The sequence below is a fragment of the Crocodylus porosus genome, unplaced genomic scaffold (assembly GCF_001723895.1).
Source record: "Crocodylus porosus isolate Cpor-Errol unplaced genomic scaffold, CroPor_comp1, whole genome shotgun sequence".
NCBI lineage: Eukaryota > Metazoa > Chordata > Crocodylia > Crocodylidae > Crocodylus > Crocodylus porosus.
The window spans coordinates 20,161,655-20,188,914 of record NW_017728925.1 but is presented as its reverse complement, the minus strand read 5'-3'; the positions used below and the strand labels follow the sequence as shown (position 1 = coordinate 20,188,914).

The window sequence follows — 27,260 nt, the reverse complement described above, 5'->3', positions numbered from 1 at the left end:
TATCAGGAGGCGCTACTTCACAGTCAGGGCGGCTAGGATCTGGAACCAACTTCCAAGAGAAGTGATGCTGGCTCCTACCCTGGAAGTTTTCAAGAGGAGGTTAGATGAACACCTTGGTGGGGTCGTTTGACGCCAGTACTCTTTCCTGCCATGGCAGGGGGTCGGACTAGATGATCTGCTCAGGTCCCTTCCAACCCTACAAACTATGAAACTATCAAGAGATTTTAATCTTACATTTCAAAAACAAAGAACACTGAGAAACCAAAAGAAAAAGAATACTAAAAAAAAAAATGTCTGTGGTATCGAGATTCACTAAGAAAAATAAATATGAAAATTGCATACTTGCTGCTTGTTCTCCTTTGAATATGGTAGCATTGTTGAAACATGAAACATAATCTCATGCCCTTGGTACACTGTGTAGACAGAGCATATTCCTGTTGTATCATCTGCAATAAAAAAGAAGTACTCTCAGCTGAATTATGCAATGCTGGCAGCCAAAGGGGAAAAGGAATTTTTGATTCTATTACTGAACATCCTCAGATCAGTTCCTTTTCCAATTCACCCTCTCATACTAGTTTGTTGTCTTTTTTCGAAACAGGTTGAAGTCATTTATGTTTTTCCCATACTGAATAACTTAAACTGTACATAAAGGCAGACTAGCAAAAGTAGAGCTATATCAAAATGAATATGCCTGCTAGTAGGTCCAGTCAACTTACCCTTACGGAATATTTCAACTGGAAAAATACTACTGTACTTACCACTATTTTCAAAGACAGATCTTTTTTTCTTCATTCTGCCTTTCAAAAAAAACAATCAGTGCATCTAACCCAGGGGCACGGTGAATGTAAAAAAATATGGCATCTAAATCTGAATCTTTTTAGAGTGTGCAAATTTGTTATACTAGTTATCAACCTGGATTCTATTACCATAACACAAAACACGGGCCTTGTTCACGATAGGAAAGACACAGTCCAGGAGGAAACAACACAGATTTGCAAGACCTAAAAAGGATGATAGGCAGACAAGGTTCTTTGGGTAGATGTGATATCTTTTATTAGACAGACCAAATAGTTGGAAAAATTGTTCTTTGCAAGCTTTCGGGCACAACCAACACTTCTTCAGGCACAACCAACAACCCTAAAAAGGATTAAGCTTTTCTCGTAGAAATTCTTCAAATTCCAGGCAAGGGGTTGGCAACATTTTTGGCCAGCGGGTCAAGAACACCCCAACCGTGACTCATGCCTTGACTTGGTGTGCCACAGACAGACAGCGGGGAAGCAGCAGGGGGACCACTCCTCAATGCTGGCAGCAGGTACATGTGCACCTCCAGGCAGAAAGCTGGGGAGGAGCCAGGATTGTGCTGCCCCAGCCCTACCCCCACCACATGCCCCGAGTTGCATGTGCACCTGCAACTGCTACAGAGCTGGTGACAGAACTCCGGACCCCAGTGCAGCTGTTTGCAGCCTCCCTACTGTCTGCTGTAGCTGCCCAGAGCCCAGGTCAGTTGTGGCAGGTAGCCAGGAGACTTCAAGTGGCTGCACCGCGTTCCAGAACCCCAGCTGGGCTTCCATGGCAGTAGCGGCTGCACTTGCACCTCAGGGCACACAGCCAGGAAAGGGCCTAGGGAAGCGCAGCCCCTCTCCCACCATCTGCCCCAAGTCACGTGTCCAGCAGCCACAGAGCTTGGTGCAGCAGCTTGCAGCCTCTCAGCCGCCTGCTCTAAGCAGCCCAGGCTCCATAGCCAGTGGCAGCTGCCCAGAGCCCAGGTTGGCTGTGACATGCCTAGCAAAATGCCTCACGTGCCATGCTCTGGCACGTGTTTTGGGGGTTGCTGACCCCTATTCTAGACAGTGTGAGGAGGTATAGTGACATATTGGGATAGGAACGCATGCTGTACCCATGCTGGAGGACAAAAGTCTAATGCCTTATTAAAGGCAGTGTGGTGTCATATTAAGATGCTTGCCCATGCTTGCTGCCCCCTCCCCCAACACGGTGGAAGAATAATATTGCAGGAACTTTTAAGGAAGTATAAAATGGCAGCCATGGGAGCGTAAGAACGAGAACAGTGCTGATTCCAATTCAGGTATGGGGGAAAAAAAGCAAAGGGTCTGAATAAAGAGAGAAAGAAACAAAAATTTTTAAAACTTATTTTTTAATTACCATAAAAATGTATGCCGTACTCTATAAAGATTACCAAATATTCCATCCCTGAAGATCTTAAAATGGAAATAGATCAAGTCAAATCACTCTGCAGCAATTTGGGGGGAGAGAGATCTAAGGAACATTAAGAGGAAAGGAACTGCTGGAGGTGGATTAGAAGGAAAGGTAGTTTTCTTGGCAGGCAAAGAGGAGTATTTCAAGTAGACAAGACAGAATGAAAAAGAGCTCTAAGTTGAGAGTGGAAAAGCAGACAAAACAGCAGTAAACTAAGGGATTCAGAAGAACATAGCAGGAAGCAAGAAAAAATTGAAGTAGAGAATATAGCTGTGGAAACTGACTACAAAAGAGTTTCTAGGTGAGGTCCTTACAGATATATAAGCCCTGAACCTGAGGCTACAGATCTGTAATCCCTGCTTAGACCAGATTTAACACCACCTAGTCTGGCAATTCCTTGTTCTGCAATTTCCCTTTCAGGTCAGTTTTTAAAGTTTTGCTGCCTAAGAACAACGATGCTGACGTCAGCAATTACATCTCCATTCTTTACGTTGCTCTGTGCGCCCTTTCACAGCATCTGATGAAGTAAGCTCCAGCTGCCAAAAACTTTGTGCTATATATATCAGACATATAACTAAATGTATCAATCTATAATGATAGAGACAGAGATGACGCTAAATTAGTCTATAGGTGCAAATCTACTCTACCTTCTACACTGGGGCTGGCAATTATTTTGGCTGGAGGGCTGCTTAACAAATTTTGGTGAGCTGTCAAGGGCTGCATGGGTAGTTCAGCCTCTTGACAGTTGCCCCACCCCCTTGTTGCCATATTTGGACCAGAAGTCTGCTCCACTAACCCCATACCTTTGCCACCAGAAGCCCCTTCCCTTGCCCCCCAAAAATGGGAGGGGGTTTGCCATGTTAGAACCAGAAAACAACACAAATCATACACTAGAAGTCAAACACCTACTATAACATACTGTAATTTTATTACAAAAAGTAACTGGCATGATTTGTGTACTGTATATAGAAGGGATTGCATAGTAATTCAAAAATAGTCTCACTTTTATATTGTGTGTCGGGGGTATATGGTGGGGGGGCACAGGGTGTGTAAACGTGTCAGTGGGGGATGTAGAGGCAGGGTGTTGCTGTGTGAGATTTGCAGGTGTCACGGAAAAATCTTAAGTGTATGCTGCCAACACAGAAGAACTGGAACTGACATGCGCGGTTTAAACTCTGTGAGGGGAAAGTTCCAAGGCTCACCCAGCTCTTGCCCCCTGGGTGACCTGCGGACCTGTCAGTCATTGCTGACCTACTCTCCCCACAGCCGTGACAGCTAAAAGCATGAGGTAATCTGACTAGAGAATTCTTTGAGAAAAGTGTTCTGATTGGCCACTAATTTCACATAAAAGGTTAGCGAGCCCCTCCGGGGAAGAGACCCATTTAGCTGGAGACAGAGGCTGGTCTTCCAGGGACTGTCTTTCAGACTTGTTGGTCTCCTCCCCCGCTTGGCGTTTTGTATTGTTCTCTGTTGCTGTTTTACTATACCGATCTGTTGGCTGGCAACTCACCTTTGGCACCGATCATCGACCAGCGATCTGGATTATCCCTACTGCTTCAATTTTGGCTTCGTTCACGACTCACCTGGTTTTCGACCTCGGCTATCGCTTTCGACTATCCGATTGTCCTGTGGGACTGGCGTCACGACACCATCTTCGTTTTCATCTCAACGCGTTACAGTTTTTGTTCTGTTGTTTGTTTATCCCTGCATGAGCTGTTGACCTGGGACTTAAGGAGTGGGCAGCCGCCCCTATCCCTCGCGGGGTAGATAGCACGGGCTCACTCCGGAACCCCGCGGGCCAACAGACCCCTCGGTTGTTTATTGTTACTGTTGACTGTAACTGAAGACATCGTTGCCTATGCATCAAAGCATAAGTCAATAAAATCACCCTTTGTTTAAGGAACCACACGCTTCCATGCCACTCACACTCCATCGCCAAAACTCCCGCCTGTTCCGTGCCCGACTGCCACCACCCGGCTGCACCACCGTGACCAATACTGTGAGCTTGGCTTGCCAGCTCTGGATTGACAGCAGGGTGTGGGGAACTCCCCCCACACATTCCCCAACATGGCACACGGGCTCTGCTGCCAGCAGCAGCAGCAGGGAGGGAGCCTCAGGGAGCTCATGCCCAGCACAGGCACTGGCGCCCAGCAGGACACGGCTCCGGGCAGTGCTACATGTGGGGGTGAGAATCACAGCCTGCCTGGCTGCCTCTATCACGGGGGTTTCATGTCACGCACCTGCAACTCCCGCACTCCCACAAGAGAAGCCCTGTGCTGGACTCCACAGGAAAGCAGGGGACAGGACTCCCTCCACTCCAGGCAGAGTCTGGGGACCTGTGCAGCAGGGGGCAGGCAATGCAGCGGGCTCCAGCGTGGGGCTTCACTGCAAGTGTGGGAGCTGCAGGCATGCCATGGTAGAGGCAGCAGCAAAAGCAAGCTGGGAACTGCAGGCCTGGGCTGGCTCCTGCTGCGTTCTGCGATTCCAGCGTTGCAGCCAGGAACCAAGCAGCACGGCACAGCCAGGCACCTCTCGGCAGCATGCTGTTCCTGGCTGCAGGGCCATCCCTGGTGGGGTGCAAGTCAGGGCAACTGCCCCAGGCCCTGTGGAGCTGGGAGGAGCAGCAGCAGCACAGAGCTGGGCAGAGCGGCGGCTCCATATCCAGCCACTTGCTGCTCCCCCCCCAATGGTGGCAGTCTCTTCAGGTCCAGGATCGGAGTGGGGGTGGGGCCCTGCACGGGCAGATTTGCCTCAGGCCCTGCACCCTGCTCGGGTCACCTCTGCCTGGCTGCAACGCCAAAATTGCAAAATGCAGCAGGAGCCAGCCCTGCCACTGGCCCCGACTCTCACCCACTGCCACTTCTCCACCCCCACAAACCCCATGCCTGCCCCTGGGTTGCCTTTCCCCTGCCGCTTTCCTTCTTTCCCCACCCACCGGCGCTGTTCCCCCCCAGCCGCAGCTCCGGTACCACGCAGTTCCAGCTGCAGGGTTGGGACCATGCGATGCAGCAGGAGTACCACGTGGCTGCCAGCTGGGAACCATATGGTGCCAACTGGACCCGGTTGGCTCTTGTTGTGTAGGTGATCCTCCATGTCCTTGTGCCATTCTTACCTGAATTTCCCTCTCAGAATGAGGGAGGCAGGGAACAGCCCCAGGGTCCCAAACCAGAAGCCTCAGCAGGCCTTGCTGCTACTGGGTCCTGCCACCAAACTCCTCCTGAGCCCTACTACCACTGGCTCCTGTCATCTTTGACAGGCTGTCAGAGGCATATAAATATTAATTAATAAAAAAATTTAGGGGCCCCTTGGGCCAGATAAAATGGCCTGGTGGGCCAAATTCAGCCCACAGGCCGTATTTTGCCTACCTCTGTTCTACATGATATACACATGCCAGTCCAGTGACAAATTTGAAAAATTGAGTCCACGCTTTAATAGCTCTTTAGCAGCATTCCTTCTGGTCTTAGGCATCGTTTTAAATACCTATGTGGATGTTTGGTTGCTGCTGAGGATCTCTATGGTTTCTGTACATACTTCACTGAGGATTCTAACTCCTTTCAACACAGAGAAAACACAAAGCCTTCTTCCTACAATAAGTCCAGTCCTAAGTCTATCGCTATCATTTCTTACCAATTTTTTTCTTTAGTGTTTGAATAAAGTAACTATACATTTAAAATGCAACCAGCCACAGAGTCTGAAATCTTACTTTTGGTGTCCAACCCTCCTCTGTAGCCTGTCCAGCCTTTCAGTGTAATTGTGTCACCCATAAGACTCAAAAATCTTTGAAAACTTTCACTTCCAGTTTCTACAGATGAAAGAAAAAAAAGTGTTAGGAATTAAAAACTTAATTGGTGAGATGGCTGCAACTGCAGATTGTCCACAATACAGGACACTGGGTCTAACCCCTGGGCATGCTCTGGCATGCGACATCAGTTATGTGACCATCTGATCTGAAGTCATTACATTGGGAACACTTGCATGATATTATTTACCATGACCAGAGCCTCAGTTTCTCTCCCTACAACTCAGCTGCGTCTAAGGCACTGGCCCCAGAGTAGAGTAATACACCCCAGAGTATGGCCATGAATTAAAACTCTGGTTCCCTACATTTTTCTTCATGTCATCCAAATGGGTAGCTATAGAAAAGCAACATTTTCAGCCTCGTTAAACAACACTCCCCACTTGCTAATTTTAGAGCAAGATGGGATAAAGATAGCCATCATGATGTACACACTTGCGAATCGGATGATAAAATGGGAAATGCAAGCAACCTTTTGGTTCTCAATAGCCACATCTTTAAATCCTTGAAAACTTATGGAGATTTTGTTTAAAATTTGGCTTGTGTACTTGAGCATACGAATTATAAACAAAAACTGAAAACAGCACTGAGACCAGAATCTGGTCAAAGTTTCAATCTTTCAAACCCAATATTTTTCAACTTAAAATTAAATATATACATATAGGCCTCATAAAAATATAATGAAAGCAACACCCAAAAGCCTGCCAAGTGATGAATATAAAAATTTACAGGAATACTTAAAAAAAAAAAAAGTTTCAGAAATTAGAGTTATTTCTTATAAATCTATTCAATAACAATCTCTAGCTCTGAAAATTGGATCTAGCAACTGTTCTACTGAACCAAAGTAATTTACAAATATCTTCAGAGTTTATTGTAAATAAAATACATTTGCAGTATCGGAAATGTATTTTTGTGCCAAGATAACTGAAAGAGTCAGGCACTTTTGCCACTATTTTAGGCACATTTCACATAAACACCAGCTCATCCTTACAGTGGTTTAATTCTGCAGGCTACTGCAATGGACAGCAAACCTACCATGAGCATAGCGCTAATGACCACCTCTTTTCTGGCTCCTCCATGTTCAATATACAGGTGTGCTCCTATTGTATTTCCAAGGTGGCAAACCAAAATACTCAGCTATCTGAATAAAAGTAAAAAAAAATGCAGACTCACCATTGCTGAACATTTCATCATCTGTAAGCTGCCCATCTTTTGCATAAAGAACTCCAAACTTAAAATTTACAGAGCCCTGAGAGGGGAAAAAAGAGACAATATGCAACACAGACAACATTAAAAAACAAACCTTTACGATTTTTCCACTAAAGATTTGTATATAGTTCTTTCTTGCAGACGAATAAGTCTGTGCTACACAACTACTCAGATTTGTACTTTTCTCTCCTCATTTATCCAAATTGCACATCAAGATTCTACTCTGCACCTCAACATGCACAAGGATACTTACAAAAATCCTCAGCTTTCATGCCCAAAGTACTTCATACTACTGTACTTTGTGCATGAAATAACTGATCTTTCTAAGTCATTGTAAACAAATACAAAGAAAATTTCCACTAAGTGGGTTTTGTGAGCTCAAAGCATTCAGTCTGTATTTACCTCTTGCTCTTCTAGAACCAGTAGATCCTGTAAAGAGAACAGCATATTTAGCATTATGATCTACAAAGGTGTAACTGCTTTATTTTCTCTACCTTTAAATTTAAAACTATTTTTTCAGAACAAGTACAGTTCAAGAAACTTTGCAGTACCACAGAACAAACACATCATGAACTACTGCAACGGAGTACCAGCTGGCAGAGTGCATGTTTAATGGCTTATTTTTTCTTCTAAACCAAGGCCATCCAACTTTAGTGACTGGGGACCACACGGCACACAATAGAGGCCACTTGCTGTGGGAGGAGGCCAAACCAGCACAGGCATTGCCCATGTGGGCACTTCCCTGCCCCCCACTGCACTGCATGGGTGGGCCCAGGTACCCCAGCCCCACCTTCAGTTTTCTAGGCCACACCCATGTTCCCACACAACAGGCTTTTCTGGGACTGTGAGCTGTGCCAGACCACTCTGTCCCACCCCTGGGATAAGGTAGGAAGTAGAAGCCAGAGGGAGAGGGAGCCTGGAGCCTGTGACTGCTACTGCTGCAGCCAGAGAGGTGGAGGAAGCCAAGTCAGGGGCCAGAAACTAATCCTTTGGGGGCCACATGCAGCCCATGGGCCACTAGCTAGACAGTCCTGTTCTAATTAATTTATAGGCCAAAGTATCAAAGGAAAACACGAGCTCTTGCTTACCTTTTGTATCTCAGGGTGAAGAATTTCTCTAGGGCTTTTTTCAAATTTGTCAAGGCTCATGGCACTGAAACACAACAAAAATAATTTTTGTAGAAGGGCATAGATACTTTCAATACTAGGCCATTAATGATGTGCTCCTTTGCACGAGGAATTAAACGAATCATTATCTTTGTAGAACCACAGAAAATAGGGATGGAAGGACTTCCAAGGGATATCTAATACAAGCATGATAAAGTATACCTAGACAATGTCTAACAGATAATTTTCTACTCCACTCTTTAAAAACATCTCATGGTAGCGATGCCAAAAACTCCATAAGGCAGCCACTTAACTATCACACGTTTTTTCCTGATTAAAGAGCAAACCTAGGCTGCAACAGAGAGAGCACCAAATTGTAACTACTAGACCACCAAGGACTTCTGGGTGATATATACCAAATTTATGTGATTTTATCATAGATACTTATCCCTTTTCCAGAACAGATTTGGGTGGCCTTACCTTTAGAGAAAGATACTAGTAAGGTATTGCACTGTCACAAATTTAAACCTTATTTTGTTTGCAGGTAAAGTTCTAGGCTAAATGTTACCACACTGAGCCTTTTAAGACAGCATAATAATGCACATTTTTGGTAAACTTTTCCTCGCTCTCCTGTAAAATAGCATTTGGAAAGTTCAAAATAAAACCAAAAAAATATAGGAAAAGATAAAAATAGTAAGCTACACTATCAGTGAAACAGAAGAAACCTCAAAGCAGAAAAATATAAAAGTTATAGACTTAGACAAAGTTACAGTTTTGTGGGAAAAATTATTTGTTGTTATCAACATCTCTATATGCAATTTTATACATCATCTCTAGTTTTAATTTACCCAACCAAAAAGCATTTCAGTACACATGAGATGAAGCCCTTTCAAGGCAAAATGAATTAGTTGGGAGGAATGGAAAACATAGGACACAGAAAGACTTCACTTTTGTTTTTTAGAACCTCAGCAGTTCATAATTTTTTAAACAGCTACTTTGTAGTTCAGTACTTCTCCACCTTTTTCAACTCAAAGCACCCCTTTGAAAATACCAACTCTTAGCTTTCGCTCGCTTCTTTACCATGTAAAAATAACAGCAATTATTTTGTTGCAAAAAAAATATTTTTGACACCATATTGAACTCTCTGGCTTCATCTTGTGAATCATGTAGGTGTTTGCACAACTAACACTGCTATTATTGCATGACATCTCTAAAAGGATTCCGTGACACCCTAGTTGAGAATCACTGCTCTAGCTCTTGTGGCCATGACAAAATAAAAACAAAACAAAAACAAAACAAAACAACACTTTAAAATGATAAGTATACTTAATGTAGTAAAGTTTGCAGAGAACCTGAAACAATATAGCAGCTCTGAAAGTCATGAACTGCCAAGGTGTTAATTCAGATAAAATATATATTCTAAACAGTAACACTATCAACTAGTGCATCACAGGTAACTAGGTGACAGGCTGGGAATGTGGGTAGAAGACACATACATTAAGATGCTTAAGCCTATTAAAGACACAGGGTGATTTTTGTAGGGCTTGCAACTGATTTTAATCACTAAATGGAGATTCAACTTTCAGAAAGTTGGTAACTCTGAAGAAAAAAGTCCCCAAATGCCAGGTGATATCCCAGAGACTTTGTTTTTTTGATAATGTTGAAGTCTTGTTGTAGCCATGAAGCTCCAGGAAATATGTGAGAGGCAAGGATTTTTGTGGATATCTTTTACTGGACCAGCTACATGGCTGGGATGGACTTAGACAAAGTTTGTTTGCCCTGGCCCTCCACTTAGCTACAACATAGTCTGAGTCCTCCCCTAAACTGCAGTTTCCTAGGCCTGGTTTCTCCTTTTCTCTCAAACATCAACTTTCCAATTTCAGTTTTTAACTGGAAATTTCTCTCTCTCCCCAAAGGAACTTAGAATTGGACACATTACCATGGAGACACGATTTTGCATTCTTCAGCACTTATAATGAAAGCTTTTGTATACATGTGTACCTTCACTGATTAAGAACTGTGTTCTTTGTCTCACTGAATTCTACATTTATAACAAGAAATATATTAACAAGAGTTTTTGAATGACTGAAAGAAAACATCAACATATACCTTTAATAACTCACTGGTGAATACTTACCTTAAAATAGATTTCACTGATAATGTTTTTGTGGGACTGTAGGGTAGGCATATTTTCTGAGTACCCTATAAAAGGAAAAAATACTAAGAGACTTTAGAATCAAATATATTGACATTTTCTATACATTTAACTGTGAACATTACTAAAATTTAGCAACCTAAAAAAGGAAAATAATCATGAGCCACAGCAACTTCGGTTTTACTTAGATATCTTTATTAATGACATGAAAAGAGGTAAGGAAGAGTAACATGCCAAAAATGGGGATGGCACAAAATGGTTTAGGCAAGTCTAAACTAGAGAGAGATGCAAAGAACTTCAAACAAAACTAACAGCACTTGATGGCCAGCATGAGGGCTGATGAAATTAAACTGCAGACAAGTTCAGACCAATGGCCACTGGAGGGAGCAGCTTAAACCATGAAGTGTGTTCTAAAATAACTAATTTGGAAACATACTAAAGCATATATGTAGACAGCTAAAGTAATATGCTCAGGTGCTTCTGTACTGCCACATAATACAAAAGAAAGAGAAAATCAGTGATACGACATAAATAAATATTTTACATCATTAGACTTTGGCACTCACTAGTACAAGATCTGAGGGCTACAAGTTCAGCATGAAGCAAAAAAGAATAAGCTTCTTGTCATCACCTTCAGGGCTCTTGCCACCTACGATTCCCTTCTCATCGACTTTGTCCCCTCTTCCCACAATGCCTTACTAAACACTCCCCTGTGTCCTTCCCATTTTACTCCTTGAGTGCTGCCCCATAAGCCCTCCTCTTCATTCTTGTCCCTGAAGCCACATAGCTATCCTCTGAACATTCAAATCTCTTTATAATGTGTCCACTGATGCTTGGACCAAAACAGTTTAGACCCTTAGTATTATTTACAGATCTAGATGGAAACTCTTTGGAGCAGAGCATCTCTCCCCTCTTCTGTTTTATGCACTGTTAACCATAATGACAGTGCTTGGACTTTACGGGGCTCAAAGGCTTCCTGTAGGTGAACTTAACCAAGATGACAGAAAATAAATATTCATAGCATGGTTCCTTCAGAGAAAGCTTTTCCATATTTCCTTTGGGGTTTGCTAGTCCAGTATCTGTGACAATCGCTACATGGTAGCTAAGGAGTAACATTAAGGATGTTGTGATACAATGGAAGAGAAGGAAATGCACTGTAGGGGAAGTTCAGACAGGCAGTCATTAGGATCTGTTTCTTACTGTTTTCTTCCAGAGAACTGAGCGGTATTGCGGGACACGTTGATTGTTTTGGTCAGAGAGTACAACAGACAAAAAGAAAGGGTTCTTCTCTGCATCTGTACCTACATAATTCTGATGAACTGTAAAGAAAACATGAAAAATGTTATCAAATGTGAAAAAATTATAAGGAAAACTTCCTTTTTACATGAGGAACTTTATTATTATTAGGATACCACCAGTATTTTACACAAACTCCCCTACTCATAGCACCACTGCTGAAACTGCTGTACAAATCTCTTCACATGATCAAAGCAAACTCTTCTCTGATTTCCTGCCATTCACCTTTCCCCAGCGTTCTGGGGATAGTCACTTGCCATTCTTTCTGCCCCACTAACTCCACCACCTTCTGACTACTACTACTTTTTTAATCCAATTTGTTTCCTCATTTCACTTATATCTATGGTCTCATCTCCCTCTAAAACCTATTGCCTTACTATGCCACTTACAGTCCTTTTCCTCATGTATTTGACTTACATGCCACTCTGCACACAAAAAAGGATCATAGAGGCTTATTATGATAAAAGGCAAAATATCTTATTAAACCAATAAAAATATTAAAACAAGATAGCATAATAAAACAAATTATGGGATAGTAACAGACAGTATCATTATAATTATTAGACTTTAAAAACTGAGAGGGACCTATTGATTTATCCAACTACATCCTTACAATTCCAAGGGATTACATAATCCAATATAATTCCAAAATAATCGAACCTAAACTTTGAATCCGTTTTTAACAAAGCTCAAACTTTTGTGAGGTGCAATTACATTAGTTTTTAACAACAGGCAAGGGTTTCAAGCACATGTCTTTATTCTGTTGGGGGTCGGAAGTTGAAACAAAACTTCAAAATCCACTTATAAAACATTTCTACCAAAAGGAAAAGGGGTGGTACCAGAATTACTACAGAAAAAAATGATATGACAAGACTGCGGATTTTAGGCTTCACCCTACCTAGTGAAGCATCAGCTCTAGAGTTCATGCTGTATAGAATAATTAGTTGTTGTGACAATATACTGCTCTGTGTATGTCTGAACTGTATTTATGGGATGGGTACAAACTGTTCAGGAAGGACAGGTAGGGGAGAAGAGAAAGAGGAGCTGTGCTTTATGTAAAAGAGCCATATGATTGCTCAGAGCAACAGTATGAAACTGGAGATAGGTCTGTTGAAACTCTCTAGGTTAAGCTTAGAAGGGAGAGCAACAAGGGTGGGGAGGGGGTCTGCTATAGGCCACCAGACATGGAGGAAGTGGTAGACGAGGTTTTCTTCAAATAGCTAGCACAAGTTTCCCGATCACAGGCCCTGGTTCTCAAGGGGGACTTTGATCACCCTGACACCTGCTGGGAAGGCAATGCAGCAGTCTGCAGGCAATCCAGGAAGTTTTGGGGAGTGTTGGTGACAACTTTCTGGTGCAAGTGATGGAGCGGCCAACTAGGGGCTGTGCTCTTCTTGACCTGCTGCTCACAGACAGAGAAGAATTGATGGGGGATGTAGTAGATGGCAACTGGGACAGCAGCAACCATGAGATGATTGAGTTCAGGATCCTGACTGACAAAAGGAAGTAAGGAGAGCACAAGAGTAGGGACCCTGGACTTCAGAAAAGCAGACTTTGACTCCCTCCAGGAACTGATGGACAGGATCCCATGGGAAGCCAATATGAGGGGAAAGGGAGTGCAGGAGAGCTGGCTGTATTTTAAAGAAACCTTACTGAAGGCAAAGGAATGAACCATCCTGATGTACAGCAAGAAGAGCAAATATGGCAGGCAACCAGCTTGGCTTAGCAGAGAACTCTTTGGCGAGCTAAAACACAAAAAGGAAGCTTACAAGTGAAAACTTGAAGACGACTAGGGAGGAGTATAAGAATATTGCTCGGACATGCAGGGATGAAATCAGGAAGACCAAAGTGTAATTGGAGTCACGGCTAACAAGGGACATTAAGGGTAACAAGAAAGATTTCTACAAGCACACGAGCAACAAGAGGAAGGTCAGGGAAAGGATGGGTCGCTTACTGAATGGGAAAGGCTACTTAGTGGCAGATGAGGAAAAGGCTGAAGCACTCAGTGCCTTTATTTACCTCAGGTCTTTACAAGCAACATCAGTCCCCAGATTACTGCACCTGGCAGCACAGTTTGGGGAAGAGGTAAGCAGACAACAGCAGTGAAAGAACAGATCAGGGACTATTTAGAAAAGCTGGATGTATACAAGTCCATAGGGCTGGATGCAACACACCCAAGGGTGCTGAGGGAGTTGGCTGACGTGATTGCAGAGCTGCTGGCCATTGTCTCTGAAAACTTGTCGCGATCAAGGGAGATCCCAGACAATTAGAAAAGGACAAACATAGTGCCCATCTTTGAGAAAGGGAAGGAGGGTCCAGGGAACTACAGAGCTGTCAGCCTCACCTCAGTCCCTGGAAAAATTATGCACCAGGTCCTCAAGAAATCCATTTCTAAGCACTTGGAAAAGAAAGTGATCAACCAGGAACAGTCAGCATGGATTCACCAAGGACAAGTCATGCCTGACCAACTTGATTGCCTTCTATGACGAGATGACTGCCTTTGTAGATGTGGGGAGAACAATGGACGTTGATGTACCTGGACTTTAGCAAGGCTTTTGATGCTGTCTCCCATAGTATTCTTGCAAGGAAACTGAGGAAGTACAGGTTGGATTAATGGACTGTAAGGTGGACAGAAAGCAGGCTGGATCGTCAGTCTCAACAGGCAGTGATCAATGGCTCATGGTCTAGTTGAAAGCTGGTATCAACTGGAGTGTGCCAGGGTTTGGTCCTGGGGCCTGTCTTGTTCAATATCTTCATTAACGATCTGGAAGATGTGATGGGAGTGCACCCTCAGCACGTCTGCAGATGACACACCAAGCTTGGGGGAGGGGAGGGCTAAGATTCAGGGAGCCCTCAACCATTTGGGGGATTGCGCCAGAAGTCTCATGCAATTCAGCACGGACAAATGCAGAGTCCTGCACTTAGGATAAAAGAATCCCATGTACCACTACAGGCTTGGGACCAACCAGCAAAGCAGTTGCTCTGCAGAAAGTGCCCTGGGGGTTACACTGGACATTAAGCTGAAGATGAGCCAACAATGTGCTCATTGCCAAGGCGGCTAACGGCATCTTGCGCTGCATTAGCAGGAGCACTGCCAGCAGATCGATGGAACTGATTCTTCCCCTCTATTCTGCACTGATGAGACCACATCTGGAGTCCTGTATCCAGTTTTGGGCACTACAGAAAGGATGTGGACAAGTTGAAGAGAGTCCAGCAGAGAGCAACAAAAATGATTAGGAGCTGGGGCACATGACTTCTGAGGAGAGGCTGAGGGAACTGAGTTTATTTAATCTGCAGAAGAGAAGACCGAGAGGGGCATTTAATAGCAGCCTTCAACTCCCTGAAGAAGGGTTCCATAGAGGAAGGAGCTGGACTGTTATCAGTGGTGGCAGATGACAGAACAAGGTGCAATGGTCTCCAGTAGGAGCAAGGGAAGTTTAGCTTGGATATTAGGAAAAAAACACTCATTAGGAGGCTTTTGAAGCACTGGAACAGGTTACCTAGAGAGGTTGTGGAATCTCCATCCTTTGAGGTTTTTAAGGCCCAGCTCAACAAAGCCCTGGCTGGAATGATCTAGTTGGGGGCGGTGCTTTGAGCAGGGGGTTAGACTAGGTTGCCTCCTGAGGTCCCTTCCAACCCTAATTTTCTATAATTGTATGTGGTATGTCTTCAGATTATAAAGACTTTGAGGCATAGGCCTGATATGGTCTGCCAGTCCACCTTCTATACAACACTGTTCGAGTTTCCTTAATACAATTAAAGTTCATACCATGCACTTCTAAATAATTACAATTGTTTAAGGCTATTTACAAAAGTTTAATTACCTTTTCCTAGGAAATATTTGAAATACCATCTGGTGTGATACTCTGGATTTTCCAAGTGCACATCTGTTCTGCACCATGTACCTGGGGTATAATCTGTATTCTGGAACAAAAACAAAACTAGAAAATTATTAGCCATTAACATCTCAACATCAAAAGGAGGAAAAATAATGCAAGAAAAAACAAACAAAAATTGTTCAAATGCCACAAAGGAGTTTGATCATTTTGCCTATTCTTTATTTGAAAGCATGAGGTTGATTTAGGAATCAATTTTTTATTCAACAAAAATAAACATTTCTTATGATTCGTCTAAAACCAAACATTTTCTCCATTCCTTCAGACTTTTCTCCCTGGCTCTCCCCCTTTGTACAACTGAGGTTTGGATGGTCCCTTAATATTCCACCGACAGTGACAGTAAGTTTGGATGCAGGAGTTATCGCTAACTAGTAGATTTTGAAAACTCTCTTCTAAAAGTTCTGCCTTGGGATTTTTCTCCCTAACACAATCCTCAATGCTTTCTGTCATGGCAACCCATGCTTCTGGGATGAGGGAATCCCATTGTAGCCCTGCTGGCAGTAACAAGGGGTGTATGAGTGGAACATAGGCCCCAGGCAGTGATTTAACTGGGGTGCCACAACAGTATAGCCTGGGATGCAGCCACAGCAGGAACAGCAGCTTGCATGCCATACGACTGATACTTGGTACTCCTTCCCTCCCTGCAGCTCTCACTGACTGGCTGCATAAACCCCCTAAACTTGACCCTCAGCAGAAGTCCAGCGCAAAGTAGTTATTTTGCTTTAAAAATCATACCCTATCAATTTTAAATTAATTTCCCTATGAATTTCCTGTTTTAACAAATCCTCGGGGAATAATCACACTACCTCCAGTACAATCTGAAAATAGATGTCATTTTAGCCACCGTCTCTTGTCATGAGGACCTTCGTTCCATATTCTGCTCCATGATTTTAGACAGAACAACCTACTTGCTGTTTTAAGTACAGGCAGCCCTCGGACTTACGACACAATTGGTTCCTGAAAACCGTGTCTTAAGTCTAAACGTTGCAACTTGGAACCAATTTTCTCATAAGAAACAATGTTATAAATGGGGGATTGCTTCCTGAACCAAGGTCTGATACTCTATTTTCAACAAAAATACCCCAGAATTTTGTACTCGATCAATTATAGATGAGTAATATAGTTACATGAATGTATTTATGTTGTAAACAGCAATCATATTGATTTGGAATGACTCCTTTGAGGTGACTTTGCTGAACTTTTTGAAAGGCTCTTGGTTGGACTTTTTAAAGGGTTCTGGGCTGGAGTCTTCTCAGGAGTCTTGGCTGCAGGTTTTTCTGGAGTCTTGTCTGCTTTCTTAAAGGAAGTGTCCAGGGAAGTTTGGACAGATGTTCTCCAGGGAGATGAGCAACGCAGTGAACTCGTTTGCTGGTGTGGCGTCACATCGGGTCAGGCATTGTAAAGTCGAAACCGACATCATAAAGTTGAAACAGGGTGTCAATTTATAAACCTTGCGACGTTGTGACTTGAAACGTTGTAAGTTGAGGACCGCCTGTATTTTATGAGGCCTTGTGCCCAGCTGTGCCTGGCCTTGTACACAGAAGGGACCTTATTATTCCTTTTTGCACACCTATGAATAAATAAGCACCAGGGCAAACCTCATACTTCCCTGGAAACCAAGACCACTTGGGCCAAGGCCTCAAGCAAACTGGTGCAGTAACTGGAATGACATTTGCAGAGGAAGCGGGCCTGTCTGACCAATGCTTTTAGGAGTGCCTACTACTACCATGGGTCCTTGCCACAGATTAACTGTACACCATAGCAAAACCCTAAATGTTTCTTTCATCATTCTAATGCATTTTCAACACACAGTTCTTTTACTATTTCATGGCTGCAATACCATTTTGACGCTTTATATAGAAATATTTCATCTTTTCTCTGATTCTCATGTGCAGCTGTATTATAAGCTATTTATATTTAAGGACCAGCATGGCATGCCAAGACCAAGGTTCTAAGCAAGGAACAGTATCCAAGTTTATCCCAGATTACCTTTCAGTACAGTAATAACATGGTAGTGATTCAGCTGCTTTCCAGTAAGAAAGCATAAGCACTGCACGTTAACATTCAGTAATACTAATACTGGTCACTTTCTTATAAAGAAGCACAAACTACTCTGTGCCAATGAACCTAGAAATGGCCTGAAGTTGCCATGTTGAGAAAGCAACAGAAATGGCCTGAAGTCGCCTGTTGAGAATGCAAGCAATGTGTGTCACTACTGCATAAGAAAACGTGGCAGCAGAGACACTGTCACACTTTCAGCAGGAATTCTAAAGCTTGGCAAGTCATGGTTACTAGGTCAGTGGGTAGATAAGTTTTTATCGTGTTGATAATGTAAACTATTATGAGCCAATTTTCCATTTCCGCATCATAACGCCTGTTGTAATTGTAATCATTTAATCTCAGGTGTACCTGAATGACATGAAGAATGTTGTAATTCTAAAGTTTAAAAGCTTACAACTGACCAGGGCTAGCCAGAACTGAATTAATATCCAATCCAGCATTCAACTGATGCTTTACAAGGGAAAGTTTCAGAAAGCTAAAAGCAATGGGTTTGGAAAAATCATTTACATTTTTCTGTTTAAATTTACTGGGAGTTTTTTTAAAACATTTACCTATCAAACATTTTTCCATAATTGAGGACACAAAAGGTCACACTGGTTAAAACACCAGCATGAGTTGGTGGGAAGTAAAAGCGGCTATAAAAACAAGTCATATAACAGGGTCAGACTCACCTGGCCCTGTGTGCTGGAGGAGTAGCATGTGGGTGGTCTGTATGCCAGATCAGGCCCACAGACCACCCCACAATCCCCACACCAGATCCAATGCATACAGCACCCACTCAGGCTGGTCTGGGATCCACGCTACACACAGCACCAAGCCAGGCAGAATGCACAGCATCCACCCCAGCCAGTCTAGGATGTGCACTGTACACAGTGCTCTGAAACAGCTGGAGTAGGCACCACATGTGGTGCAGTCCTGAAGCAGCTGGGGTGGGGCATGGGGGCATGCAGCACAGTTCGCAGAAAGGGCACCGCAAGCAGCACAGTCCAGATGGGGCAGGCACTGCATGCAGCACAAATCCCTGATCTACCAAAGCACATGCTGCACGCGAAACGCATCTTGGACCCTGCCCCTGGAGCTGATCCAGAGCATGTCATACATGGATTGACTCAGATCCAGGGGCAGCAGAGGCTGGACGATGGAGCTCCACAGGCTGGGATCCAACTCATGGGCCATATCTTTGACACCCCTCTTAGACACTGAAGGACTGAAGGAAGAAAGAGGAAGTAAGTGATCACTGATAATGAATATAAATTAACAGCCAGGAACTGGATAAAATAAGGGAAGAAAAAAAAGCACACAACGAGAAATCTACAGTCAAAGGGAAATGCAACAAAGAGCTTGCTTGTTTGTTTGTTTAAAAGAGGTTTATTGGCCCATTGCCTGACCAACTTGATTGCCTTCATCATATGATGAGGTGACAGGCTCTGTGGATGTGGGGAGAGCAATGGACTTGATATACCTTGACTTTAGCAAAAGGAATCCTTTTGCTTCTAGACCAATAAGGCTATAACCTGGATACCTGACTTTAGCAAGGCTTTTGATACAGTCTCCCATAACATTCGCACAGGCAAGCTGAGGAAGTACGGGTTGAATGAATGGATTATAAAGTAGATAGAAAACTGACTGGATTGTCAGGCTTCAAGGGTAGCAATCAATGGCTCAATGTCTAGCTGGCAGCCAGTACCAAGTGGAATGCCCCATGGATCAGTTTTGGGGCCTGTTTTTTTTCAATATCTTCATCAAGGTCCTGGAGGATGGGATGGAATGCACCTTCATCAAGTTTGTGGATGACACCAAGCTGGGGTGTATAGTAGATACACTGGAGAGTAGAGCTAAAATTCAGAGAGACCTCAACAAATTGGAGGACTGGACCAAAAGAAATCTCATGAAGTTCAACAATGACAAGTGCAAAGTCCTGCACTTAGGACAGAGCAATCCAATGCAGTAATACAGGCTGGGGGCTGACTGGGTAAGTAGCAGCTCTACAGAAAAGGACCTGGGGGTGACAGTGGACAATAAGCTGAACAGGAGCCAGCAGTGTGCCCTTGTCACCCAGAAAGCTAACAGCATACTAGGCTGCATTAGTAGGAGCGTTGCCAGCTGATCAAGGGAACTGATTCTTCTTTTATTTAGCACTGGTGACACCACATCTGGAGTCCCATGTCCAGTTTTTGGGCCCCCTACTACAGAAAGGATGTGGACAAATTGAAGAGTCCAGCAGAGGGCAATAAAAATGGTTAGGAGCTGGGCACATGACTTCTGAGGAGAGGCTGAGGGAACTGGGTTTACATAGTCTGCAGAAGACAAGACTGAGGGGATTTAATAGCATCCTTCAACTCCCTGCAGGGGGTTGCAAAGAGGATTGAGTTAAACTGTTGTCAGTGTTGGCAGATGACATAACAAGAAGCAATGGGCTCAAGCTGCAACTAGGGAAATTTAGGTTCGATATTAGGACAAACTTTCTCACAAGGAAGCAGGTTACCCAGAGAGGCAGAGGAGTCTCTATCCTTGGAGGTTTTAAAGACAGCTAGACAAAGCCTTGGCTGGGATAAATATAGTCGAGGACGGTCCCGCTTTGAACAGAGGGTTGAACTAGGTTACCTTTTGAGGTCCCTTCCAATCCAAATTTTCTATTATTCTACTAGATGGAAATAGTAACATTTTCAATTAAAATACAGAAAAATCAGAATCATTCATTCATATTTTTGTTCCATATTTGGGGAAAATACCCGATTATGTATCCAGGTTATCAAATGATGGTGAAATGTTTCATTTCCACAGCAAAGCCAGACACTTTCACATCAGCACATCTACATAATCTGCAGAGGTGACAGAGCCCTTTGGACCATTAATGTTGATATTCAATAAGTATGGAAAACTGGGGAAGTTTTAGAAGACCTAGCACACCTACCATTGGTCCAATAGTTAAAAAGTTAAAATAGTTAAAAAAGATAAATCAGACTGCCTAGGTAGGTGGTCCACAGTGTATTTAATGTCAACCTGATACCAATCCCAGGGAAAAGAATAATGGATTAGGACTCAACAAATTAAAGGAATACTATACAATGAATGTCAATCAAAATGTGTTGAAGTAAAAAAAATCTTGCTAAAAAAGCTTAGTACTTTTTTCAAGAAATTACCGATTTGTTTGATAAAGTGTTGGTGTACCATACCGGATAAGGTATTTTACTTGAAACTGCACAACACTCTGATAAAGAAGCTGAAATAATCTATTACTTGGGAAGTCAGGCACAAGCAAGCAACGTGTATGATCTAATATGAAGTAATGCGTCCAGGAAGAAAGAATTCTGACCATACTTACAGGATAGAAAAATGTTATCTGGGGAAGCAGCAATTCTAAAATGGACATAGGGGTCATAGTGCATAATCATATCAAAATAAGTTTCCGATGTGACTGTGGCCAAGAGGGCTACCTTTGTTTTTGGATGCATAAAAAGGATTATCACAGAGAAATGGGCAAGTTATATTAACAGTGTATTTGGCAAAAGTGTGGCCATTACTAGGATGCTGTGTTCAGCCCTGCTGTCTACAGCTGAAGAAGAATTTTGGACAAGATGTAGGAAATAGTCACAAGAATGATTAAAGGATTTTAAAATATGTCATACTATGATTACAGATAATTTGATCACAGTCTATAAGTACCTATCCAGAGAACAGAAATTTGACAGAAGGCTTTTCAATCCAGGAAACAAAGCAGCTGGAAGGATCAGCTAGATACAAACCAGGCTATAGCCACTGGAACAGTTTATCATGGGTTGTAATACATTTGCCATCACAAGGAAATTTTAAATTAAGGTTTAATGTTTTTGTCAAAGATGCACTCTAGGCCAATAAAGAATTAATTTGGAGTTCTCTTGACTGTGCTATATGGGAGTCAGACTACATGGTCATAATGGTCCCTTTCTACTTCAAAAACAATATAGATATGACATGTATTCTGCCCTACGGAGTAAATAAACCAGAATAACCACCAGGAAGGCTACTATGGTTAATTGAGAGAGTCTTAAATATTTTCCTCACTTCATTTTTTTATGTTAACTGGATCAGTCTGAAGACCATTTGGTTTACTATGAGTGAAATGATGCAAAATACAGAATCAGTAAGATATTTTAGACATCCCCTAAAGTCGGACTAAGCTACCTTTCTGTAAGATGTGACATTTGCAGGACGCACTATTATTAATGTGATTTAAAGATTGCATTAGTAGTCTTTTGAATGACTTGCATAGATCATCAGGACTTTATTACTTGTGCAACTGCTCAAAACCCGTTTCTTGCCTGCAGACACTAACAACAAGCCTAGTTTCTTCAAAGTCAAATGTATACAGCCTCAATTCCTGTCTCATATGCTTTGAGTATATAGAAGACTTAAAGCCTACTTGTTAATAACATTATAAATCATACAGAGATTGTGACTTTACTACACTTTTTGAATAACTTTTTTTTTTCATCTCTGTGGATTGTTTGATACAGAGAGACAAGGATTTTTGACGATATCTTTTATTGGACCAATTGTATAGTTACAAGAGATGCTAGACAAAACTGCACAGCTGTCCCAATAAAATATATCACCACGAAAACCTTGCCTCTCATTTTCTGGATGATCACAGCTATATTACTCCATACCTGTTTGATGCAACACGTGCAATTGTATTATAGTGCATTCCCATTCTGTTTTATGTTTCAAAAGAAAGATCCATTATCACACAATGTTGTCAGAGAACTCAACAGAAAACTTGCAGTATTATGAAGCCCCTTTTTCAGGCAGTGCAAGTACATTGCTAAGGACAGGTAATAAGCACTGTTTCTAAATATTTGGGCAGTATTTTTTTTTGCTGGATGGGAAGGGAACTTGTGTAAGTAATAGATCCAATACTTATATAGAAGTGCCCGTATAAAAATGCCCAATAATTTTTCCTTGAAAGTTAAGCAGTTACAAACTTACCACCACATTTCCTTATTTTTATAATTACTTTCATATGTGTGATGCTTGAACAATGTTCTCCAGATATTTCCACTTCCATTACTTGGTAAAATTAAATGTTCAAACTAATTAAAGAAAAGTTGCTGAAGTCTGTCTTTTGCCAACCAGTAACAGGCATAAAAAGTTATATCCTGACAAAGGCCTTAATTTTCTAACATCTTGTCACCTAAGTGAAGTCCACAGCTTCAAAATTTAGCCATTTATCTTGTCAAAAACATGTTCCACATGCAACAATACTGAACTAACTCAGTTGCTCAAATCAATCAGTCCTTTATTCTGATTCTGGCAGAAGTCAATACCAAATGCTTCAATATACCCCTAACCCACAGCACTACTCTGTTCTGCTAATTTTGTAATGATTGTTGGGGGCTCCTTTCCAGCTGCAAGGTCACCACATTGTGTTCTAAAGCAGGGGTCAGCAAGGTAGGGCCTGCACACCACATCTGGCCCACAAACCCTTTGATTCTGACTCTCAGACGTGAGGCTTTAGCAGAGTTTGGCAGTGGGGGACTTCGGCAGCAGTTTTTCTTCCAATGCCACTGTGGAGAGAAGTCACAGCTCTGGGAGTTCTCATCACACCACCACGGAGAGAGGCAGTGGTGGTGGCGGCCAGGTGCTAGGGCTGACCCTCCTCCAATTCAAGGTGGGTCATTCCAACCTGCAATCTGAAAAGGTTGCCAACTGCCATTTTTAAGTGCTGATTTGCTCTGACCAATACATGTGCACATGAATACTTCTGAGGAAAATACCCTGAAAAAGTCCATCCAGAGCAGCCAGAAAAACATCCGACTATTAAACATACAGCACTTAGCCGATTTACTGAGAGCATTGTTAATATTTGTATCTGTAAAAGGAAAAGACAATAAACAAACAGAGATCTTCTCTTACCTCGTCAGAAGAGCCATTTTCTACCCGGAATCGTCCAGCTCTTTGAATGGCTCCATCAGCATCACTAGATATAAGCTGTAAAAAAGATCTTAAATTACTTGTTCTAGTTTCAAAAGCCCCTGCCTAATCAGAAATTAAAACATGACCAGCCAAGTCTGGCTTTCCCCATTACAGCCAATGGTATGTAACTTCAGTAGAAATCAGGTCAGTTTAGAGCAGCTTCTAACAGGGATTGGGGAAAACCAAACTCCCTCTGAAACATGTTCACTGCAGCTCTAAGATCTCTTACAGGAAAAAGAATTCTTTTTCTTGCCTTATGGAGCTACTGCCCACTAGTAAGAAGCTTTATCTCAAGTACTGACTGGGCTGACATGTGAGCTGCTTATAAAGAGGCCTGAACCATCAGAAATGTTGTTCTGCTAAATGGGTATCAAACAAAAGATACAGTTTTATCCAGCACTAGAAGGGTAAATGGCCTGGATTATGGCAACACGCAAACTACAGCAGGAAGAAAAGGACAAGGCATTTACAGTAGGCCCAGCTCAACTTTGATTCAAAATAAAGTAACCGCAATATGTGATAACATTTGAAGCCACATAAGCAATGGGCTTCCCGCCCCGTGAGCAGGACCCCAAGTAGGTATGCTCTGAGAGGAAAGCCAGGGAAGGAGAGTTAAGTGCTCTTCTTGTGGACAAGGTCCCCTGCTGCCAGGTCTACGGAAAGCGTGTTGGATTTTTAAACCAGGACTATCCAACTTCTAAAGGACCAAAGGCCACATGCCCCACATGCTGCAACAATGGGCCCCCTGCTGCACTGTGTGCAGACACACCCGACCCTTAACTCCCTCACTGCTGGCTCCCCTGCAGCCTGGACAGTGCTGCTCGGGCACAAAGCGAAAGCCAGAGGAGGCAGGCTGCTGCTGTAGCCAAAGCAATGGGAGCAGCAACGGCTAAGTGGAAGCTGGGGCTGCATGTTAAACCCCCAAGGGCTGTCAGTCAGACAGTCCTGTTCTTAGCAGTGCAGTATGCCCTCATTCCTTTGCATAGCCATGATACTACAGACTGGTGGGGCCACCAGCCAGCACAGCTTTTTTCCCTCATCAGGCCCCACTGGACTCAGCAGCAGGCTTTTAAAACGTAAGGATTACCTGTACCTGGACCAGTTTATTTTCTCTGGCAGTGCTAAATACCCCTTAAAATCTGAACAGAAAATCCATTTTGTCAGACCGTGAATATAGCCTACAAATTTCCAAGCACAACCCGTAAACACAGACAGCCCCAGTTCCAGCAGCTTCTGCCTCTCCCAAGGCCATTCCTCAGTCCATGTTGTCAAAAAGCCACATCAGCACTTTCTGATGGAGTCCTTCCTTGTTCCTATCAGCAGCAACTCCCCAGGCTTCCCACCTGGGAAACATCTGTTCTGCCAGGCACTAGTCATGGTCAAGCCCCTCAATACTCTCCTTGGTCCAATAGTTTCTGCTATCTAGCGGAATAAGTTTTAGTTCAAAGTGCCCTTTAAGTTAGCAGGTAGGCCCCTTTATGACTACTGTCTCTCAAATCCTTTCCAGCTCCCTAGTCTAGGGGCATTTTTACAATTGCTCTGGGAAGGGCCGGGGTGGGTGGGGGGTGGAAAAGAGCACTTTAATTAGTGAGTCATGCTAATTAAATGTGCCCGAGCGTCACGCATATCAGCATCCCCCCACGCTGAAAAATGGTGGCAGGGCACTTTGAACTAAAACCCATTGAACAAGCTTTAGTTCAATGCTCCCCACTGCCATTTTTCAGCACAAGGATGCTGATACACAAGATGCCAGAGTCTGCTGAAGCGTGTTTATTTCTGTGAATGAACTGAGTCTGCTCCGATGCACTGGATTTCCAGCACATCAGAGCCAGCTCCCTGCACGTGTATAGGAACTCCTTAACGAATACTTTGTGTCAGTATTTCACCAGTCCAAGGGTGTTAGTCTGCTTGAAAGGATACAAGATGATTGAGGTGGGGGTGATCACCCTCCCATAGTTGGCAAAGATCTTGTGGGAAAACATCTAGAGGCTGGGTATCTACAAGTCAGCAGGACTGGATGAACTACACCCAAGAGTGCTGAAACAATTGGCCAACTTCATTGTATGACCTATGGCAAAGCTATTTGAGGATTCGTGGCACTTGGGAGAGATCCCAGAAGACAGGAAGAAGGCCAATGCAGTGTCTATCTTCAAGACAGGGAGAAAGGACCACCCAGGAAATTACAGACCAATCAGTTTGACCTCTATCCCTGGAAAAATCCTGGAAAAAGTTATCAAAGAATCCATTATTGATAAGCTAACTGAAGGCAGTATTCTAAATGGCAGCCAACATGGCTTTGTTGTGGGCAGGTCATGCCTGACCAACTTCATTTCCTTCTATGATCAGGGACCGGGACTTCCCCACCTTGATGCAAGACGGACTCGAAGGGAACGCCTCCAGACCTCAGGTTGGGGAGGACCGGGTTAGAGAGCTTCTGGAGGGGCTGGACGTCTTCAAGTCAGCGGGTCCAGATGCTCTCCACCCCAGGGCGTTGAGGGAGCTAGCAAGGGTTATTGCAGGGCCCTTGGCACGGCTTTACGAGTGCTCGTGGTGCTCGGGCCAGGTGCCAGATGATTGGAAGATAGCCAACATGGTCCCCATCTTTAAAAAAGGGAGGAGGGAGGACCCGGGTAACTGTAGGCCCATCAGTCTTATCTCAATCCTAGGGAAACTCTTTGAGAAGATCATCAAGGAGCACATCTGTGATGGGCCAGCTTCAGGGATGATGCTCAAGGGCAACCAGCACGGTTTCATTAGGGGCAGGTCATGTCAGACCAATCTGATTGCCTTTTATGATCAGGTCACAAAAGCACTGGATGCAGGTGTCACCGTGGACATAGACTTTCTGGACTTTAGCAAGGCCTTTGACACCATCTCCTACCCCATCCTCATTAAAAAACTAGGCGACTGTGGCATTGATGCCTACACAGTCAGACAGATTGCAGATTGGCTGAAGGCTCATATTCAGAGGGTGGTGGTGGATCTGTCATATTTGACCTGGGGGGGAAGTGGGCAGTGGAGTCCCCCAGGGCTCAGTCCTTGGGCACACGCTGTTCAATTTCTTTATCAGCGATTTGGACAACAGGGTGAAAAGCAACCCGTTTAAATTTGCTGATGATACCAAAATTTGGGGTGAGGTGAGCACGCTAGTAGGGAGGGAAAGACTGCAGGAAGACCTGGACAGGTTGCAGGGGTGGGCTAACAAAAACAGGATGCGTTTCAACACTGACAAGTGCAGGGTGCTGCACCTGGGCCGTAGTAACCAGCAGCACACTTATAAGATGGGAAACTCCCTTCTTGAAAGCACAGAGGCAGAAATGGATTTTGGAGTCATTATTGACTCCAAGATGAACATGGGCCGACAAGGCGAGGTCACGGTTGGCAGGGCTAACCGGACCTTGTTGTGCATCCACAGGTGCATCTCTAGCAGGGCCAAGGAGGTGATCCTCTCCTCTATGCGGTACTGGTCAGGCCACAGCTGGAGTACTGCGTCCAGTTCTGTGCGCCCCACTTCAGGAGGGATGTGGACAACATGGAAAGGCTGAGGGGGGACCTGGTGCATGTCCATAAAC

General features: G+C 43.5%; 1 protein-coding gene across 5 annotated transcripts in view; it reads right to left on the bottom strand.

Moving 5' to 3' along the window:
- GARNL3 (GTPase activating Rap/RanGAP domain like 3) overlaps positions 1-27,260 on the bottom strand; it is a 116,255-nt gene that overhangs the window by 41,800 nt on the left and 47,195 nt on the right. For 4 of the 5 annotated variants that reach the window (XM_019541075.1, XM_019541072.1, XM_019541074.1 and 1 more), the window contains 9 exons: positions 23,629-23,703; positions 15,601-15,700; positions 11,681-11,799; positions 10,463-10,527; positions 8,308-8,371; positions 7,622-7,648; positions 7,184-7,259; positions 5,918-6,016; positions 343-446 (listed from right to left, as the gene is read on the bottom strand). In XM_019541075.1, the coding sequence (XP_019396620.1) occupies positions 343-446; positions 5,918-6,016; positions 7,184-7,259; positions 7,622-7,648; positions 8,308-8,371; positions 10,463-10,527; positions 11,681-11,799; positions 15,601-15,700; positions 23,629-23,703 (729 nt within the window). Of the gene's footprint in view, positions 1-342; positions 447-5,917; positions 6,017-7,183; positions 7,260-7,621; positions 7,649-8,307; positions 8,372-10,462; positions 10,546-11,680; positions 11,800-15,600; positions 15,701-23,628; positions 23,704-27,260 lie in introns of those variants that run through there. The other variant, XM_019541077.1, reaches the window with a different exon arrangement.